This window comes from Cherax quadricarinatus, chromosome 13 (assembly GCF_038502225.1).
Source record: "Cherax quadricarinatus isolate ZL_2023a chromosome 13, ASM3850222v1, whole genome shotgun sequence".
Classification (NCBI taxonomy): Eukaryota; Metazoa; Arthropoda; class Malacostraca; order Decapoda; family Parastacidae; genus Cherax; species Cherax quadricarinatus.
This window is the reverse complement of record NC_091304.1, coordinates 8,559,771-8,581,398: the sequence shown is the minus strand read 5'-3', so window position 1 is coordinate 8,581,398 and position 21,628 is coordinate 8,559,771. Positions and strand designations below refer to the sequence as shown.

Sequence of the window (21,628 nt, the reverse complement as noted above, 5' to 3'; positions counted from 1 at the left end):
ATATATATATATATATATATATATATATATATATATATATATATATATATATATATATATATATATATATATGTATATAATATATATTCACGAACGAGTGGTTTTAAGTAAATAACAATACTTCGACAAGCCGGAGATCGAACCCTCGATATTTTAGGATACTTCCCAAAAATCCCGCCAAAATTCCGAGACGCTTTCGTCCACTCGGCCATCAGTGCTTCAAAACATCAGGTGCCCATTACCACTGGACACGTCACCTTTGATGCGAGCACATACGGCCGTGGCCCTGACCTGTAGCTTTTACGTCTACGTATATCCTCGCATCAGGTGTGACATGACCAGTTGTACTGGGCGCCTCATATTTTGAAGCGTCCCGGAATTTTGGCGGGCTTCTTGGAAGGCGTGCTAAAATATCGGGGATTTTAAGGATTTTAAACCATATGACTCACCAAACCATAATGCAAACCAGACACCAGCAATGGTTGGGATTTACTTCAATCTGTATCATATTAGGCTGACGAGATATATATTATCATAAACATGAATTATGTGAAGCGCTAATCCTATGTGGGTAATTCAGCGTAAAAAGTAGTTTAGCCTCGACCCTCCTTTCTCTAATAACGAAATAAACAACAGTACACGAACTGAGAGAGAGCGAGGCAATATTCTGGTGCACCAACATTCATCATTATTTAGGAGATGACTACCAACAACACTCAATAAACCTCTTACTTGACGATGTAGTTGGCCCAAGGCTGCCACATCTCCTTTAATAGTATTCCTGAGCCATTAAACATGCCGTTAGTCTTCATCCACGTCGGGGAGGACCAGGGAGAGCCGAACAACTTTATTTGGTAAGGTGACAACTCCTTAGCTCGCTTGATCAGGGGAAGCTGCGGGGATATATACGTTGGTTTGTTAAAGCAATTTCTCGAACTGCCTTGAAATGTTTGTAAACTGTAACTTTTTTATTCAGACACACTTTCGGGATTCTCGAAGTGTCTTTAATTCGCGGAAGGGGTGGGGCTTGAACCCATGGAAAATGGGTCCTAAAACTCAGAGGCCAGTGCGCTAACTACTAGGCCAACTGGCCGAGTACTTAATGCATGGCCTGTGAGTTCTAGGACCCCGTTCCGTGATTTGTTTGCAATCGTATAATTGCGAGTCTGTGAGTCTTTGTGTCATCCTAATACATAGGACATCAGTCACAATGAATTACTGAGGACCCCTAGTGAGCTACGGGCGAGTATCTTGGCTGACACCTGTTAGCTTCGGAAGATGAAACCTCAAAATAAAGCTTCTGATTGACATCGTCACTTTCTAATGATAATAACTTGGCATAAGTTTTGTGGAAAAAGAAGAAATGGATTTTTTACTTTATAATTGTAATCATCCTCAGTTAGGTTCCAATGTACAAGGTCGACGTCTCCTTCAACGTCGTCGTAGGAATATGGTCTGGTGGAGAAGTCGCAGCCAGCAATAGGGATACGACATAAGTTGTATCCAATCCCTTCAGGAGCGAAGTAGGATCTGCCGTTGTAAAAAATGGGATGCATTTTGCAGCGTATATATACATATCGAGTTTTCTTCAAAACCACAAAGGTAGCTGGTCATATCTGATATTTATATACTGAACAAACAATACTATTTAAGTTTGAAAGTTAATTTAACAAACTGGGTAAGTGCTTCAGAATTTCCGTTTATCCCTTTATATGCTACTTCAGTCGTTTATTTTTTCCCCTGATGCAGTGACCACCCTTTGCCGAGAAACTGCATGAGTCTTGTATTATGGATCTTACCTCAGACATAATTTCATAGGGGTATACATTCGATGCTGTTTTACTTCTTCCGAATCCCTTATATTTTCTAAAGATCCTAGCTAAGACAACTCGATATTCATACCTAAGGAAGTGCTCCTGAGCTTCGCTGGGAAGACCGACTACGTTGAGACCTGTGGCGTCTGTGAAGGCGCCCCCAAAGCCGATAATGGTTTGGTACACGTCTTCCCGGTCAAGACTTACCACAACAGCATCTGGTAAGCATATTCTTGTCGGTAAATGCCTGTGTTTGCAGCATAAATATATGTCAGTAACTGCTAATAAGCCTTCTATTTATATAACTTCGGGTTGTGGTTAACATATTAGGCAACAAACACTTCAAACACTACTATTATTTGTAAATACTTACGAAAATTACATAACTAGTGAATATATCAATCTTTTGAAAAACAGTAAAGAGTGATTTGAAACCAGGACTTCAACATGTACGTCACTCACGCTGCTAACCATACTGTCAACACATCATGAATATTGCACCAATTCTTGTGAATGTGTGTTATCTCAGGGCTGTGGTAAATATGGGTAAGCCATCGGTGACTGCTGTCATGGCAAACTGTAGAGCCATATAGATAAACTTTATTCAGGAAAATCTCTATCAGAGCTTCCCATTTCCGCACTAGTCTCTCATAAGTTCGCATGTCTAAAACGCCACCCCAATTAGATCATTGGTCTGATTGGGCTTCTGCAATGGCCTGCCATAGGACCACATACCCAACTTTCATATATCCTTAAGAGGCTTGTTGGACACACCGTCTTACTGCGCCATGACAGAGCCGACCCCATTAAACTTGTTATTACTGTATTTGACTAAGATCCGTGTCAGTTTTTTTCTAGGCCCTACGAATAAACTAACAACATTCTTCTTTTACTGAATGCATTCTTGCCAGCATCCACTACTCACCAGGGGTTTCTTCGCTGGAGACAGGAAAAGTTTCCACGTCGAACCTGAGACCTTCCTCACTAGTAGTGACGACGGTGAAGCTACCGTCTTCCGGGAAGTCGATGATGCCTGGCTGATCACAGTAGGATGCGTCACAGACACATACTAAACCATATTCCTCCTGACGAGAGTTACACTTATCTGAAAATATTATGGTGGAATTCTACTATCTAGATGGCGTGAATTCAGTTACTAGGCTAGACGAATGAGTAACTGTACGGAACAATTGTTCATTCGTGTGAAGTTTTGACTCGTGTATAATTGGTCATTGGTTGAACCATGAAGAAACAACGTCATTTGCATTAAGTTGAAAAATATGTTTATCGATAATACTGTAATGTATTTATGTTGATATGCTGAGATTAAATTTTAATTTTGGAAGATTATGTTAGTTGTTAATATTGTTCCTGAGTATTGTTGATAACAGTGTTGGAAAAACGGTGAAAGTTGATAATACTGCATGTTTGTGGTAGAGGAGTGACGCTTTTTTGTTTTAAATTTCACTGTTTTTTGTTGAGTTATGACGAACAAATGAATGATATCTTATCGTAGTGGTTACCTTGTGCCGATATGCCCCAGAGGAAGGCTAACAAAAGCACTACAGTCCTCATGTTAACTGCGATTTTTGTATACTCTTCCTGTAAAATACAGACGTATGATTGGTAGCACACGACTTACTGTGGTCGAGTGTCGCTGCACATAGCAGGTACAATATAATATATGCTGTCATAGGGTAGAGTCAACCTTGTTTGCAGCTGCTGGTTCTGGCAAGTCTCCCACATTTTGTGAACAACGGTTCCCAAGCTGACGCAAGTTAAGTTTTTTTAAGAATGTGATTTCCTCGATGGTAATTGTTTATTATTATAATCAAATAAGGTCATTTTTTTATTTACATTATTACTATTAAAGATTCGCCGGTATTCTCCCGGCTCGGACCTTTCCCAAGTGGTGGCCCGGCCTTGGCTCCCTGTCTAGGGAGTGTCTGAGACCTAAGTCTCTCATGGGAGGAGGCACAGGTACCCCCTCATCTTTGGGACCAACTGTCTCCAGGCCTAGCCTCATTCCCCGCCCTCACGGGGATCGTAGGGAGAAGCTAGGCCTCTCTGGTCTGCCATCCCCGCCCCAAGGGGGCTAATGGGAATGGCAGGCTTGTGAGCAACAAGCTCTGGCTCAGGCATCTACCCTACCCTAGAAGGGCTGGGCATGGTGTCGATTTTTTATTTACATATTGATCACTTCTCATAATTTTGAAAAATTTACGAAGACTTTTTCGAAATATGTTTGTTAAGAGATTTTTATAGTGTAGCTTGAAGATGAGATTTCTACTGAATATCTTGAACCAAAAAAATAATTTTTTTTTTTGCAGTGAAAAATGTTTACATATGAAAAGGTGGTAAGCAGCTAATGAATATCAGTAGTAAAATACAACAAGTATGTGAATAAGTCACAATGAGCAAAAAATGTGTCACTGTTGACCACTGAAAGTATTTTCATTGTGGTGTTTTTACATTCTTTCAGGGCAGATTATAACATGAATTTAGGTGTGATGTGACTATTATAAGAACTCCAAAATCTGGTGATGCATTACTGCAAAATGGTTTCGAATCCTATTGTAACCTTTTTTTTGCTATAATGCACTTGAGACATTGTGATTATGTGTAATGAAACGATTATTTAACTTCGGGGATATATTGTTGTATGTGCCTCACAATTATTTTATGGCATCATGCTACCTGAGAACATATTTTTTTTTAATAAATTCGGTGAAGCCATGCAAAACTCTTGATTCATTGATTCTGTAGAGTTTTCATGACATTTTCTGGCCTAGCTCATACGCTTCATGAAATAATATGTCACATATAATGTCGATAAGCTCATTTACTAACATGTCTCGTGAGACAGGACTTCATGGGAAGGTATAAATCCCAGACACACTCGTTCCCCTTCGACATAACACGTCTCCATTCAACAAACCCCACACCTCGGTTGAGACCTTTTTACTTATAATAATGAAATATGGTAAAATACCATGTACTACCTACGGTCCTCCCATTATCCCAGGCGTTGCATGTACCTACGGGTTTAGTGCTTCCCGCGAATGCAGTAACAACGTAATTAATTGCATCATTGTGGATGTTAATTACTTAAGACTATGAACCGCTCTAAATTTTCCCCTCAGGGAAGGTTCCATGACGCCAGTGATGGGAGTTTGATCCAAGGGATTGGAATTGTTATTCCCTACGTTGGATCGAACCTGATTGCTTCCTGTGGAAAATTGCATTTACTTGGATGTATAATTATATACATAATAGTAAATGAACAATGATAACTATTATTTATCAGTTAGACAAGTAGGAATTTGGGACACTTAGGTCGCAAAAAATGTCCCCCTTCGATACCTACAACTGTCATATCCACAAGTTGCTCTGGATCTATTAATTAAATGAAATATACATACACCAGGAATGATGGTAAATATATAAATTTGTGGACTGTATATTAAAAATAATAAATGGTTATATATATACACAATTACATAACAGAAGGAAAATATATCTTAATATCACTCACCAATTTGACTGGAGATTAATGTGTATTATACCCAGAAAACCTCACTGTCTAAATTTATGAAATTACTGGCCAGAATTAAACATAAACAGACTTATCTGAGGTTCCTAGAGCTGTGTTGTCCAGTCGCCTGATACTCAAATTATGCAGGAATGCACATCCAACAATTTCGCCTCCTATTTGAGAGGTGTCAGCCCAATTTTAACCTCTAGAGCACGAAAAATTCTTCCCATTCACTCTAACGTTCTGTTCAATTCAAAACCAAGACGCAGGCTTTCCGTTTTCTATGACATAAATATTATTAAATACAGTATGGCCATCTATTTACATATAAATACTGAATTTCTGGAAAATATATACAGTATTTTCCATACTTCCCTTTTCCCCAGGAGCACTATATGACCCTTACGTCTTTAGCGCTACCCAATATGATTATGAAAGTGATAATTATAATAATACATAATAATTATAATAATAATCATAATTTGATACCCTTTCCTTACATTTTTCGGAGTAGTGAAAGTTAAAAACTAGGATGCAGAAAAGCAAAAAATGTCGGATTTTGTTTATTTGAGATTTAGTCAGACTTTGGTGACCATATTAACCAATAATAACATATAATAACACCACTATTGTATTAATGAATAAAAGAGTGTTTTAACGAATAAATATTGCGAACAAATCCTCACGTTCATAATGTTACAATATCAACGTTCTTGAAACAAGGTGCTGTATGACCCTGGTGGTTTAGCGCTTAGTTTTAACTATAATTATGATTGAAACAAGGTAAAAGAAATTGATGGTTGTTTAGAGGAATGTATTGTTCATCAGATGTTACACTCGGCCCAGGCTTTAATAAAAATTTAATTGTTGTTATGCATCCTCATGGAAGAGTACCATCAAGGCATCAGTAGTGAGATGTAAAAGATCCTGCAGGATAGATGTTAGATGGTGTCCTGCATGTCCTTTACTGGCAGTAGGATACTAATGGAGGATTGTCTGAATGGCTTTGGCAGGTGTCTTGAAATTAAGAAAATTGCCGGAGTTATCATTCACTGTCACATCTATCTCACTGTCACCTCTGAAACCAAATATTAAGATAATTAAGTTTTATGTAGCATAGCTTTCATACAAACCAAAATTATATATATATATATTGACAAAACATTCACAAAAATACGATAGAAAGTAAAACATAGGTAACTCAGAGCTACATGTCGAATACTTCTTCCAGCTCCCCGGCGGTGCGCCGCATGCCCAGAATGCTGCAGGCATTTCCTCTCTGGATTGCAACACTGAGTGTCTGAAAGAGGAAGCTGGTCGCCCTGTGGTCCTTGGTTTCTATGATAAGCTTTTCACCCAGCTCTATTAGGAACTTTAGAGCACACTTGCCCCATGCTCCAAGGGTCTCCGACCCTATTGGGATGAAGTTATAGCAAGGGGGAAGGTCTTCATATTTGCGGATCTTCTGGGTCTCCCTGTGGCTGGCAGTTCCACCCCCCTTCCACTAAGGAGTATGGCAAGTAGGTGTCTGCCAATGTGGCGGCACATGTGTAGTCCCAGGCAATCTGCTTTCCATCCTTCCAAGGTAGCACAGTGGCTCCATCAGGACGCTTTTGACTTCCGTCAGACCTCTGCACTTGGGGTTCCCGTTGAGCTGGGCAACGGGCTGTGGCGAGGCTTCTCTTTATGATGTCATTGACCTCCTCATGCCTGGCATACTTCCCTTCTGCTGTGTGACACACGAGACCATGAAGTCCGAATTGATCAGCTGTCGCCCTGCCGCAAATACACCCATGTTCGGTGAGGATGGGGGAGGCTAGGCGAAGAGCAACACCAATCCGAATGGCCTGTGTGTGTGTACTCACCTATTTGTACTCACCTATTTGTGGTTGCAGAGGTCGAGTCCTAGCTCCTGGCCCCGCCTCTTCACCGGTTGCTACTAGGCCCTCTCTCTCCCCGCTCCATGAGCTTTATCAAACCTCGTCTTAAAACTGTGTATGGTTCCTGCCTCCACTACGTCATTTTCTAGGCTATTCCACTGTCTTACAACTCTATGACTGAAGAAATACTTCCTACTATCTCTCTGACTCATTTGTGTCTTCAACTTCCAATTGTGGCCTCTTGTTTCTGTGTCCCCTCCCTGGAACATCCTGTCTTTGTCCACCTTGTCTATTCCACGCAGTATTTTATATGTCGTTATCATGTCTCCCCTGACCCTCCTGTCCTACAGTGTGGTCAGGCCGATTTCCCTTAATCTTTCTTCATAGGACATTCCCCTTAGCTCTGGAACTAACCTTGTCGCAAACCTTTGTACTTTCTCTAGTTTCTTGACGTGCTTTATCAAGTGCGGGTTCCAAACAGGTGCTGCATACTCCAGTATGGGCCTGACATACACGGTGTACAGTGTCTTGAATGATTCCTTACTAAGGTATCGGAATGCTGTTCTCAGGTTTGCCAGGCGCCCATATGCTGCAGCAGTTATCTGATTGATGTGTGCTTCCGGAGACATGCTCGGTGTTATACTCACCCCAAGATCTTTCTCCTTGAGTGAGGTTTGCAGTCTTTGGCCACCTAGCCTATACTCTGTCTGTGGTCTTCTGTGCCCCTCCCCCATCTTCATGACTTTGCATTTGGCAGGATTAAATTCGAGAAGCCATTTGCTGGACCAGGTGTCCAGTCTGTCCAGGTCTCTTTGAAGTCCTGCCTGGTCCTCATCAGATTTAATTCTCCTCATTAACTTCACATCATCTGCAAACAGGGACACTTCTGAGTCTAACACTTCCGTCATGTCGTTCACATATACCAAAAATAGCACTGGTCCTGTGTGTGTGTGTGTGTGTTCATTATTACGTCAAAAGCTGTATGTTAAATGTTGACATCCTGGAGGGTGGTAGAATACCTTAATTAAATAGAGATGGGTTGTGAAATAATCTTAGGCAGGATAACAGCTCGGAGCCCGAAAATTCAGCTTCGTAAAACAAAGGCTTATAAGTTCCTCAGTTATTTGGGAGCATGTAAGTAACAATAATAATTCTATACAAATGTAACCCATCCTCACATCATGAGTGATATGTGTGTAGAACATTTGAAAGTTGCCGGGGCTTATCAAGACATGACCATGCCAGTCATGGCGACTTTTTTTTAAGAATTTAAGACATTTTAATACACGTTTAATAGGTTTATCTATCATTACATAATCTAAAATACAATGAGATGTATTATCTAGTGGCAGGGAAACTTCAGAAACTAATGTTGTTGATTAGAATACTTTATAAGTACGTTGTAAGTCGTGGCAATACATTGGTAGGCTATACCGACAGCATGTATATAAGGCACACAATAATATGTCATAACCAGCATTGTGGGTCTTATTTACACATTGTAAGTTAAGAGTCAATAAACACTCACGTGTTAAGAAGAACGACGACGGTGCGGCCTGTGGGGTCCAGGAAAGCCACGGTCTCCACCGAGTTACTTGTGGTCACTGAGTGTATGCGTTGAGATTCAGGCAACACGAACTTGCTGAAGTGACCCAGACCGTAGAACATTGGTTGCTTGTAGAACTCTCCCGCATCCTGTTCAGTGTACAATGAATTTTCTGTATTTTCGAAGGGATAATAACGTTACACATTTGTACTGCCCTAAAGGATGATGTTTTTGGTTGACTAGTACCTACTTCAGGCAATTATTTTACCATTATTGAAAAAAAAGAGATGTTATGTTAACATTTTCATAGTTCAAAAATTTAATGAGTCGGCGTGCACGTTACAATAATATTTTAATGTCAGTGTTATCGTGAATATTTTTTAAAACTCTATACTGAAAGTAAAAAAATTACAGGAGCTTTCTGGTAAGCAGGGAAAATTATATGATGTTAGGAAAGAGCGTAAATTATACTAACAATATCGACAATAATGGGTGCATCGAGGGATCCATGGGCCCAGTTGGGTCCTCCCAGCCTGTTCACAGCCATATTCCAGTCCACCCAACCAGCTGAATAATGGTTTATATCCTGCAGGGATAAACGGTTATTTAATATACTGTAATGTCCTCAAAATTTCAGTTTAAGCACTATTTTAAAGGTTCCGGGTATTTATTCAGTGTTGGGTTTAATTAACCCTATAGCTTGCCTGCCTGTGTTATGTTATAGATATATCTTTTCACCACTATCCTTATGATGATACATCAATAAAACCATGAATTAAGTACTCACAAATCCGAGTAAAGATATTTATAAACATATGTAGTATATAACATGATTGTTTCAAATCTAATCCTGTCCATTTTGAATGATAAAGACAATTAATGTAATTTTTCAACATAACCTTTTAATGCAACTGAAACCGTAAGGCTAATATATCAATTTGGAAAGTTTCCGTTCGCAGATTTCCCATAACACAAAATACGTATAATGCAAACTTTGATGTACAGTGTGAAGGATACTCACCTTTAAAACAAAACATTGCTCACTATCTTGAAACATCTCAAAAGTATATTTAGCGATCTTTTGGTTTTAAATAGAGTGCAAACCTAGCTCTGGTAAGCCAGCAGGCGCTTTACCAGTTGACGGGTCATTAACTAATTAAGACTTGTGTCATGAATCACTCTCCTGTTTCCTGACAAACTTAACACCACCATCTAGGAAACACTGAAGACTGATAGATCAGCAGGGCTTTACCTCTATCATGGAGTGAGTATATTCCTCTGTGCGAGTCCACGACCCAAGGTGCACATGATATTGTCCATCCTCGCCGACTCCTGTTAAAGCCAAAAGTATTAACTCTCCGCAAACTACATATTGAAAATATAAACTAACAACGTTTCTGTTCGCTTTGGAATATTATTAAGTCACGATTGACTAGATCATTATCCACTCAAGCAACATGAAGGAAAGTCGTGTAGCTTGTGTTTTAGCCTCATTAAGATATATTAGTGTGCTTTTTACGTTAATTTCAGTTGAAGTTGCATACTCTCGGGTATCAAACTATCCAAAGAAATGTTTTTATTCGTCATTTCCATTACGTTACCAAAATAACTTTACCTTGACATGCCTCGGTGTATAGAAGAAATTTCTCTGGAGACAGAGCTTGGGTCTGATCCAAAACGTCAGCACTCACATACTTGTCTGAGTACCAATGTACTGCTGTACCGTCGATGTACTGATCACACTCTGGGTCCTCAAACAACTGTACATCCAGTTAGTGTTAAGTTAGATTGTTGAGTTTAAAATCTAACATAGGATAAAGCTAAACTCACTATATATAATCTAATAGAATTAAACACTCACTGTATATAAACTGAAGAATATACATCCCACGGTGTATATAGGAAGTGTTAACATCTACTGTCTATCTGTTAGCCACGATATTATTATTGTTATAATTGTGAACTTCATACCAAGAAATTTATTGAAAACTGCTTCTGTCAACTTTTCTGTACTCGACTGAAGAAGCTTACTGTGTAGGCGAAACGTTTCGAAATAAAGATACCTAACTGTTGCATATGTGTCTTACCTAACAAAACTGCGAGATAAAACTGAGCAATTGAGATAAATGCACAAGTGGATTAATGTTTCATTGTTTTAGAAAATAAATTTTGATGAGATATTCCATTCACAGTCCTTTCAAGGAAGTGCCTTGACGTCGAAGAAGGATCTCCTATTAATTTCCTAAGATTAATTCAACACGATTGTCTTCCATTTCACACAAGCTTATATGACTAGTTTAATGCTTTATCATCAGCATCCTCATGATCAACATAATAATGACAATGATAATAATAATAATAAGTTTATTTCCAGTATTTTAAGAGTTAGTACCTGAACAAAGGCATAGTTACCAGCCAAAAGCCAGATTACATTTACGAGCCAACATAAGTCAAAGCTCTGGAATTTCTAGTAAAAATTAAACGAGAATGAAATTCATATATTCCTCATTTATCTGAATATATTAGGTATTTTTACAGGGCGGTGGGAAATCGACAATGGTTTCCTTTGATTACCAAGGCTGAGTTTTTATCATAATTTCGTGCTAGAATGTAATGATATGATCTTATAATAACAATATAATATATCTTTATTTCTACAAGTACACGTACAAGGTACACAAGCCTAGGTTACATCAATGACATACAATGCAGAACATTTCGAGCAAATTAGGTCAATTTTGTCCCAGGATGTAACCCACACCCAGGTACCCATTTTTTAATGATGGGTGAACATAAGCAGCCGGTGTAAGGAAACACGCTCAGCGTTTCAACCCTAGCCGGGAATAGAACAAGGACCCTCACTATGTGAAGCCAGCGCCTTGCCATTAGGCCACGGGCCTGGTCCGCGGGCCGCATGTAGCCCTTCTAGGAAATAGATGCGGCCCTCACATCAAATTACGAATTCACTTTTATTTAGGTCTCACACTGCAGTGTCAACAAAAACCGTGTGGCCCTTATTACACATCTGACCATCAAGTGTAGCCCACTTGTGTAGGAAGGTCGCGGACCTCTGCTGTACAGGAACCTGAGAATTCTTGATGCTATTGATTTGCTCCAGTGATTAACGATGGTTGTAAGGGATGGTTTTCACTGAGATAATTTATTTCTTTATATTTTATTGTGCGTAATAGTACCCTGAGAGCTTCTGTAACATGATGCTTTTGAATATATATATATATACAGTCGACCCTCGAATTTAGTCGTGCCTTTTCTGTATGCAAAACTATTTTTATTATCTGTAAAATGTATTTTTTGTTAATATTTTTGGGTGTCTGGAATGGTTTAATTGGATTTACATTATTTCCTATGGGAAATATTAACAAAAAATACATTTTATAGATAATAAAAATAGTTTTGCATACAGAAAAGGCACGACTATGTATATATATATATATATATATATATATATATATATATATATATATATATATATATATATATATATATATATATATATATATATATATATATATATATATATATATATATATATATATATATATATATATATATATATATATATATATATATATATATATATATATATATATATATATATATATATATATATCAATCGAACATTAAAAAGGGCTATAATTTAATATAATTATAATAAAAAAACAAGCTCTAAACCCACTAAGGTCAAACGCGGGCTAAAGTTTAAGCATTAAATAATGCATTTAAGGTACTACTTCATCTATGTGTACTGTTACCAGTGTTTAACAAATGTAACAGATATTATCTAAATGATACGTAATATTACGTATTGATAGGTGTAAGCAGGATGGGTATGGGACACTTCAATTCAATTCAAATTCAAAGTTTATTCTCTATAAGGATTACAATGCTGAGTTTACAGAAATTTGGTTATTGTGTGGGTTACATGTAGTAAAATAGTGATTACAGTGTACCACTAGAACGCTTAGCATGGCTAGGCATTTCGGGCAGACTTAGTTTTATTCTTAATTGTAAAATATTACAAATTATGAGGTAAGTTGGTATTATGGCTAAGTGAATAAATACTAGTTTGTGAGTTTAGCAATGTGAATGCTTTTGTTTTGGCACAGTACATAGTTTCAGTATTCGAGTATCATAGGATTCATTATTTTAAGATTGAGATTAATATTTCTGTTTATGGTCAAATGGGTGAGTGTAAGTGTGAACCACCAGGTGGTATTTGTGTAGTTAGTTGACGGGGTGTATCAGGGAGATAAGATGTTTTCTAATGGTAGTTTTGAAGGTGATGAATGTGTCTGCAGTTCTAGAGTTCTCAGGTAGGGTGTTCCAGATTTTAGGGCCTTTGAGATACATTGAATTTTTGTAAAGGTTTAGTCGGACACGGGGAATGTCGTAGAGATGTTTGTGTCTGGTGTTATGCCTGTGGGTTCTGTCACAACTATCAAGAAAGCATTTTAGGTCAAGGTTGATATTAGAGTTTAAGGCCCTGTAGATGTAGATTGCACAGTAGTAAGTGTGGATGTACTGAACAGGGAGTAAGTTTAGATCTATGAAGAGTGGGGGGGGGTGTTGCCAGGGATGGGATTTAGTGATTATTTTTACTACAGCTTTTTGTTGGGTTATTATTGGCTTTAGGTGTGTTGCTGCAGTTGATCCCCAAGCACAAATAGCATAGGTGAGGTATGGATAAATAAGTGAGTGGTATAGTGTGAGAAGGGCATTTTGCGGCACGTAGTATCGTATCTTGGAGAGGATCCCAACCGTTTTGGAAACTTTTTTGGTTATATGCTGGATATGGGTGCTGAAATTCAGGTTGTTGTCAAGGTATAAGCCTAGGAATTTGCCCCCATTATTTCTGGTAATTAGAGTGTTGTCAATCTTAATGTTAATTTGTGCATCTCCTACTCTGCTACCAAACATAATATAGTAGGTTTTGTCAGTGTTAAGCGTAAGTTTATTGGCTGTCATCCAAGTCGATATTTTGATCAGCTCCTCATTCACAATGGTGTTGAGGGTGGCAAGATTAGGGTGAGAGATGACATAAGTCGTGTCGTCAGCAAAGAGAATGGGTTTCAGGTGTTGGGATACGTTTGGAAGGTCATTGATGTATATGAGGAAGAGCAGGGGACCAAGGACACTTCCCTGCGGAACTCCAGTATCAAGTGGCCGTGTTGCTGATGCTGTGTCTTTAATGGTGACATACTGATACCTATTAGTAATGTAAGATTTGAAATAAGCAAGCGCATGGCCTCTTATACCGTAATGATCAAGTTTGTGGAGTAGGATGTCGTGGTCTACTTTGTCAAAAGCTTTTCTTAGGTCAATAAAAATTCACCAAATTCAAGCTAACTAATAGGCTGGTGAGAACCAGCGTTATCAGCGCAGCTTATCATAAATAGCTGATATTTTCAAAGACTTACTGGTATGACATAGGAGGGCAGCGTGTCCCTGTTGAAGTCATCAACCATCATCTTGAGACGTCTCATCCCAGCAGCCTCCAGTGTGGGTCCCAGGTTGGTCTTGAGCCAGTCTCGCATGTCCTCCGCCGACCATCCTAAACAGTTTATAGCCCACTGCCAAAACAAAAAGAAATAACATTTCACAGATTTTTTATCTTTCAAATATACATTAAATATATTTAATAGTATTAGTTTTCAAGTATATAAACATTTTTAATCTTTAAAGAAACCAAAGATTCAGACTTACATCAGACTCATAACAGAGTGGTTCATTCTGAGGAGTGAGACCCCACAATTCAGCTCCTTCTGCCTCATACGCTTCAACGAACCTGTCACAGCAAGTGTGAAAGGTATTTATTTATCACAACATGGAAGAAAATAAAAACTACGTCCAACAAAGACCAAGAACCAATATGAATACAACATGACACATGACCTACTGATTTTGTGTGTCAGAATTTCATTTTTGTTTCCTTTAAGGAGGGGAGGGGGTACTGCCTTAAAGCTGGTGAAGAGTTCTTAATCCGGCCTTAACCGATTTACAGGTTTCATTTGAATTTAATAATCATTTGTCTTTGTTTTTTGTGTCTTTTTTTATCAAATGGCACTGGGCATACAATATGAGTTAAATTCCCAAGACATTAGAGGTTTAACATATTACTGGTAAAGGTTTTGATTTTATGGATGTCATGAAAACTATATATATCGCTGCTGGTTTATGCTATAATACATCGACACCATGCCCAGCCCTTCTAGGGTAAGGTAGGTGCCTGAGCCCGAGCCTTTAGCTCATAAGACTGTCATTCCCATTTGCCCCCTTAGGGCGGGGATGGCAGACCAGAGAGGCCTAGCTTGTGGCTAGGCCTGGGGACAGTTGGTCCCAAAGATGAGGAGGTACTTGTGCCTCCTCCCATGGGAGACTTAGGTCTCAGACACTCCCTAAAGAGGGAGCCAAGGCCGGGCCACCACTTGGAAAAGGCCCGGGCCGGGAGAATACCGGCTAATCTTTAATAATAATAATATGCTATAATAATAATTATGTACTAAACAAAAATTATGTCTTCAATACATTGCACAAAATGCTCAGATAACTTTAATGTCTTCGTGAATATATTTATTTTATTTCCTGTACAGCAAGTATACAGAAATGTTGTTATATTATGTGCAGAAACGGAAGACCAGTCCAAAATCTTCCTAGGTCAAGGTCTTGTGACTGAATGCGTAACAAGATGAACATCACCTCAAGGCAAGGAACCTGCTCGAATTAAATGCATTATTATTAGATAACAATATATATTAAATTTTCTTCGGAAGATGTCGACTTTAGGTGAAAAATCGAATAATGACTAGAAACTAATTGGCTGTCCAGGACGCCACAATACGAACAAGCATCACAAGGGTTAGGATTTGATTAAAACTGTATCATACTAGGTTCACTAAATATATATCATCACATGCATCACGAATTACGTGAAACGCTAAGCCCACGTGGATAATCACTTCAATCCTACCCCTTGTGATTCATTTGAAGTGATTAAGGTCCAAGGAGAGAAACGTCTTCTGCAAAAGTGCGTCCATCTCCCCACTACTTATCTGTACATAAACTTGTAGAAAGGCAATATACTGTTAGAGCGCCATCATAGTTGAGAAGTTGGCTACCAGCTAGCACGCACAATAACCCTCTTACTCACTTGACAATGTAGTTGGCCCATGGCTGCCACATCTCCTTTAATAGTATTCCTGACCCATTAAACATGCCGTTAGTCTTCATCCACGTCGGGGAGGACCAGGGGGAGCCGAACAGCTTTATTTGGTAAGGTGACAACTCCTGAGCTCGCTTGATGAGGGGAAGCTGCAGGGATATGTACTTTGGTTTGTTAAAGTTTTTTTAGGGATTCTCGTAGCGTCTTAAAGTGTTATCCTAAAGATGTGTCGGTACAATTCACTGCACGAGACGGGTTTACTCTCGTAAGCTAGCGATGAATAGCGCTGACACGTTCTACATTATTGGATTTTAAAACTTGAACTTCGAAATAAAGTTATCGATTGACACTCATATTCCGAGGACAATACCCCAGCTAACGTTTTATTGAAAAAAAAAGAATATTTACCTTATAATTGTAATCCTCCATAGTTAGGTTCCAGTATACAAGGTCGATGTCTCCTTCAACATCGTCGTAGGAGTATGGTCTCGTGGAGAAGTCACTGCCAGCGATAGGGATGCGACACAAGTTGTATCCCAGTCCCTCAGGAGCGAAGTAGGATCTGCCGTTGTAAAACAATGGGATATGTTTCTGAGCGAGTATATAAAGAGATTTTTTTTTGCAAAACTATGAAAGTAGCTGAATATATCTAATATTTCTGCAAAGAAAAAGTCATACAAAGCAACTTTTATGTAAGAAAGTTAATTTTACAAGCAGGGCAAATATTTCATCGTTTGTCTATATCCCTCATTTTTTGTCCATCTTTTGAAAAGCAGAATGAGATTTGTAGTATAGATCTTACTCTGCATGATTTCAGTTAGATATATTTTCTACTCTGCCTTATTTCCACCGAATTCCTTATAATTCCTGACGCTTCTGACCAAGAAATTCAGTTATGAGGCCACTACCCCAATTCCCTTACCTAAGGAAGTACTCCTGAGCCTCGCTGGGAAGACCGACTACGTTAAGACCTGTGGAGTCTGTGAAGGAACCCCCGAAGCCGATAATGGTTTGATATACGTCTTCCCGGTCCAGAGTTACTACCACAGCATCTGGTAAACACACTTGTCAGTAAAGGTCTGTGCTTTTGTTTCTAGTTTCATGTTCTTAGTAAGAAAGTGCAAAATAAACATGTCTTTTAATAATGCTATTGATCCTTATATTTATATAACATTGGGGCGTGGTAAACATATTAGGAACTAGACATTACGTTGTACACATTATTTCCTGGTAATTTAGTGTCCTCATAACTCAGCCCGCTTCAAATAATACTAGTAATTATATACCGAAAATGCATAATTCGTGAATACAGTATTTTAATGTATAAAAGAGCACTATTAGGTGATTTGAAACTAGGTTTTACAGCAAAGTCACTCACGCTACTAATCATGGCATAAACAAATCTTGAATATTACAGTCAACTGTTACATATATATATATATATGTGAACTCAGGATTGTGGTAAGCCAGCGGTTGCTGCTACCATGGCTATCCCATTTTCTGGAGTCATAAAGATAAGCTTTGCTTACAAAAATTCACGGACACTGGAATAAATTCATACAATATTTCGAGGGCATGGGAATGTGGTAGGCAAGCAACAGTGATATATTTTGTAGATATAACCTAAAATAACTCAATATAGTTCTTAGACGCCATCATATCGCCTCTCCTAATAGTGTCGGAACCACATCCTCAAGGCCAACATCCTCTTAATTATGTGAAACATGTATGCTTCCAAATCAAGGAACTAGTGAGTTTAGCGCTTTTTGATAATAATAATAATAATAATAATAATAATAATAATAATAATAATAATAATAATAATAATAATAATAATAATAATAATAATAATAATAATCCAAATCAAGGATGACTTAACCTTAACTAATAAATAACCGCATTTCATGTCACAGGAACATTGCAGTAGGCCTACTGACCCTTGATTCATGTCAGGGTAAATATGAGTTACCTATTTAAGTTTTTAAAGTGAAATAAAAATCAAATATGATTCCCAAACATTTTTTGATAATTTTACATCGCTATCTTCCTAATGTCCCTTAGATGTTTTAGCAAGCTATTTTGCCACGTCCCCACCATAAGGCCGGCACCGCTAAATGACAAAGACCTATGTCAGTTTTTTTTTTGTCCCTAACGGATAAACTTTCCCTGAATGTGTTCTTTCCAGCATTCACTACTCACCGGGGGTCTGTTCGCTGGAGACAGGAAAAGTTTCCACGTTGAACCTGAGACCTTCCTCACTAGTAGTGACGACGGTGAAGCTACCTTCTTCAGGGAAGTCGATGATGCCTGGCTGATCACAGTAAGATGCGTCACAGACACATACTAAACCATATTCCTCCTGACGAGCGTTGCACTCATCTGAAAATATTATGATGGAATTCTGTTTTGTAGATCTCATGAACTCTGTTACTACGCTAGACGAGCATAAGTCGCATGACAACAGAACAGTTACTCATTCGTGTGAAGTTTTGACTCGTGTATTACTGGTCCCATAGCAGTGTCATATGCATCGACTTGCAAAATATGTTTTTCGGTATTGACAGTAAATTCATGCAGTGACTGGCAGACAATGAGCAAAAATAGAATACTGTATTATATTTATGTTGATGCGCCTAAACTAAATTTGACATATGAAAGATTGTATTAAAGTTCTTAGTATTGTGCCTGAGTATGCTGGTAACATTTTAGTTTTGGGCAGGAATGTTAATGTTAGTGTTGGAAAAATGGTGCAAGTTGATAATACTGTATGTTGGTGGTGGTGAAGTGACGCATTTGAGGTTTTACTGATTTTTTTTTTTTTGTTGGGTTGTAACGACCAAATGCAAGATATCTTATCATAGTAGTTACCTTGTGCTGAAATGCCCCAGAGGAAGGCTAACATAAGCACTATAGTCCTCATGTTAACTTCGGGTTTCGTGTTCTCTTCCTGTAAAATACAGACGTTACAGACGTCTGTTAGGTAGCACACGACTTACTGTGGTCGAGTGTCGCTGCACATAGCAGGTTCAATATAATATATGCTGTCATAGGGTAGAGTCAACCTTGTTTGCAGCTGCTGGTTCTGGCAAGTCTCCCACACTGTTGACAACAGTTATCTCCTGCGACAGTTCCCAAGCTGACTCATGCTAAGTTTAGGATTGTCAGTTTCTCGTTAGAAATTATCAACGAATCATTAATTTAGAAATTTAGTAAAACTTACCAAAATATTTTGAAATAGACTTTGATGTAAAAAAAATTATAATGTATCTTGAAGATGAGGCGTCTATTTGGTGTTTTGATCTAATAAAATATTTCTTTTTGCAGGAAAAATATCTTAACTTTTGCAAACATATCATGCAGCGCAGCTACTTTGGCAGTGGTAACTAAAGGGTATTTTTATTGTATTGAGTTTATATTATTTTAAAGTAGTCTAAATATTATGGATTTTGGCTGTGTGACCTTAATATAATGACCTTGAAACCTTGGGGACACATTAATGTGCTCGATACTTGGCTATACTTTGTAATAAAATTACATATTAGTTTGATGTACTGGCCAAATAATTTCTTGGAGTGATGGTATCCGTTAGTTTTTTTTTTTTTTTTTTTTGCTTAATCTGGTGATGCCATGCAGACCTTGAGATCCATTGATGAACTGTTGTGTAATGATGAATTTTTATTCTATACAATTTTATTACTTGTAATAGTTTATGCCTAGGAATGCAGATCACAACACCTCCTAATACTAAAGAATAAACTTCGTTGTGTCATGGGGGTTCGTCAAGGAGATATTGGAGACACACGTTGGATCTCTTGGAGGCGTATAATTAAGGGAGTCGTGAGGAGTAGCCCAGGCCTGCCCTATCCAGTCTGCTATATGCCTAGCGTTGAAGTGAGGATGAATACTGTGTCCTACACCTCACGTGAGAGACTCTTGACCTCACAGCAAGAAGGGACCCTTACTATAAAGTAGCTGGGATTATCTAAGTATACTACACAGAAACACTACTGATAGTTGTAGTGGATAATACATCCGTGTAAATATATTGTAGACACTAGTAAACGTTTCGTACTTAGTTCTATGTAGCTAGAGGAACGTTCATTGCTCCTGGAGAAAATTTCTATAATTTTCTTAAATTCAGAATGTGTAAATTTGAATATAATAATTGTGTATTAGAATGTGTTCCTGGGCTGACGCTTCTTGAAATTTCGAATGGGAGTGGAGGGGGGGAAGGGTGTCCAGCGACGACAGAGGAATACACAGGAGATGCCATATTCAATTTGGGAGAGAAACACTGGTTGAAATTTGTATGTAGTTGAGCGTCTACGAGGTCAAAATAGTGTGGGGCCTCATTAATGGATCAAGTCACCTATAATCGTGTGCTGGAGTACTGATAAATTTACCCTTGAAGCAGTCACAATAAGACGGCATTAGAGACTTCAACGAGATGCGGCGTCATTACAGCACACCCACGAAAGTACGCCATTGTTACCTAGCAACTAGATTATTGACTCCAGTTTAAATCTATTTGCTAGGTAGGCGTTAGGAAGTGTTCTACAAGTAATTAAATGGTGATCCATCATATTTATGGTGAGTGCTCCAGTTAAATTTTGTTTTTATAAACTTTTGCATAACATACATATATCATTACTTACATGCTATGGACTCAACAGATTCCCCTCAAGTCACAAACTCAATATACAGTCCACTATATTATAATTTATCAGAGTTACTGGTATTAATTTTTTATACACTTAAAGTTTTATAGGCTCAACTGTACTTGTGGGTGAGCAAGAGTGTGTGGGTCATGAAGGAGAGGCATGGTGCTGCCTACTGCCTCTAAAATCCCTCCTAGCTCTGAAGTACAACCAATATTGATAAGTATAATAAATTCTTGCTTAGTCGTACCCCGCGTAAATTATGTAGATGAAATAGTTCAAGAATGTGCCTGTGCACATCATCCCCATAATTTCAAACAGCTCCTTGTATCCTTTCCATATTAACATTCTATTAACTCAAAAGTGTTTATAAATGTTCTTATTTAAAAAAATTTCTTACGCACTTTGAACTCGTGAGGTTACGCACACCAACATGGGGTAGTCATTCTATAGACAAGGAATCAACTTTGTTTGGGTTTAAAGTATATTCGGAAGCTAGAAACAAATTAAGTTGAGGCCTTAATGATCTTGACAGCCGATAGTATTTTAAACTTCAACACTTAATTTTACCTTTATTGTTAGTTTTCGGATTATTTCTTGATTTCTTGGGTTATTCAAGGTTATTAAGTCTATTCTGGGTTAATAATACAAAAAGACTCTTACTCTTCTTCGACTTTATTTATTTCTTTATTCCACCGTCGTGCACCTTCACGGACAGTCACTGAAGCTCGCACTTCCGGGACAGTCACTGAAGCTCGCACTTCCGAGGTAGTCACTGAAGCTCGCACTTCCGAGGTAGTCACTGAAGCTTGGACTTTGTATTCCTATACTCTTATGTCTGAACTGAATTTCATCTTTCTGTTGACACTTTATTTATATCGAGAGTCTTATCTCTTAGCAAATACGTAATGTTTTATATATATATATATATATATATATATATATATATATATATATATATATATATATATATATATATATATATATATATATATATATATATATATATATATAT

General features: G+C 38.1%; 2 protein-coding genes across 2 annotated transcripts; both read right to left on the bottom strand.

Moving 5' to 3' along the window:
- Positions 1 to 118: 118 nt before the first annotated feature.
- On the bottom strand, positions 119 to 3,461 carry LOC128688621 (lysosomal acid glucosylceramidase-like). Its single transcript, XM_053776529.2, has 5 exons — positions 3,338 to 3,461; positions 2,740 to 2,919; positions 1,903 to 2,032; positions 1,377 to 1,530; positions 119 to 893 (listed from the first exon to the last, which is right to left on the bottom strand). The coding sequence occupies exons 1-5, from the start codon at positions 3,387 to 3,389 to the stop codon at positions 729 to 731; spliced, it is 681 nt and encodes a 226-aa protein (XP_053632504.2). The 5' UTR covers positions 3,390 to 3,461; the 3' UTR covers positions 119 to 728.
- A 2,688-nt stretch (positions 3,462 to 6,149) lies between these two features.
- LOC128688620 (lysosomal acid glucosylceramidase) lies at positions 6,150 to 18,966 on the bottom strand. Its single transcript, XM_070084449.1, has 12 exons — positions 18,824 to 18,966; positions 18,155 to 18,334; positions 16,878 to 17,007; positions 16,364 to 16,517; positions 15,944 to 16,104; positions 14,500 to 14,581; positions 14,214 to 14,366; positions 10,391 to 10,535; positions 10,028 to 10,107; positions 9,251 to 9,361; positions 8,758 to 8,924; positions 6,150 to 6,427 (listed from the first exon to the last, which is right to left on the bottom strand). The coding sequence occupies exons 1-12, from the start codon at positions 18,873 to 18,875 to the stop codon at positions 6,331 to 6,333; spliced, it is 1,512 nt and encodes a 503-aa protein (XP_069940550.1). The 5' UTR covers positions 18,876 to 18,966; the 3' UTR covers positions 6,150 to 6,330.
- Positions 18,967 to 21,628: the final 2,662 nt, after the last annotated feature.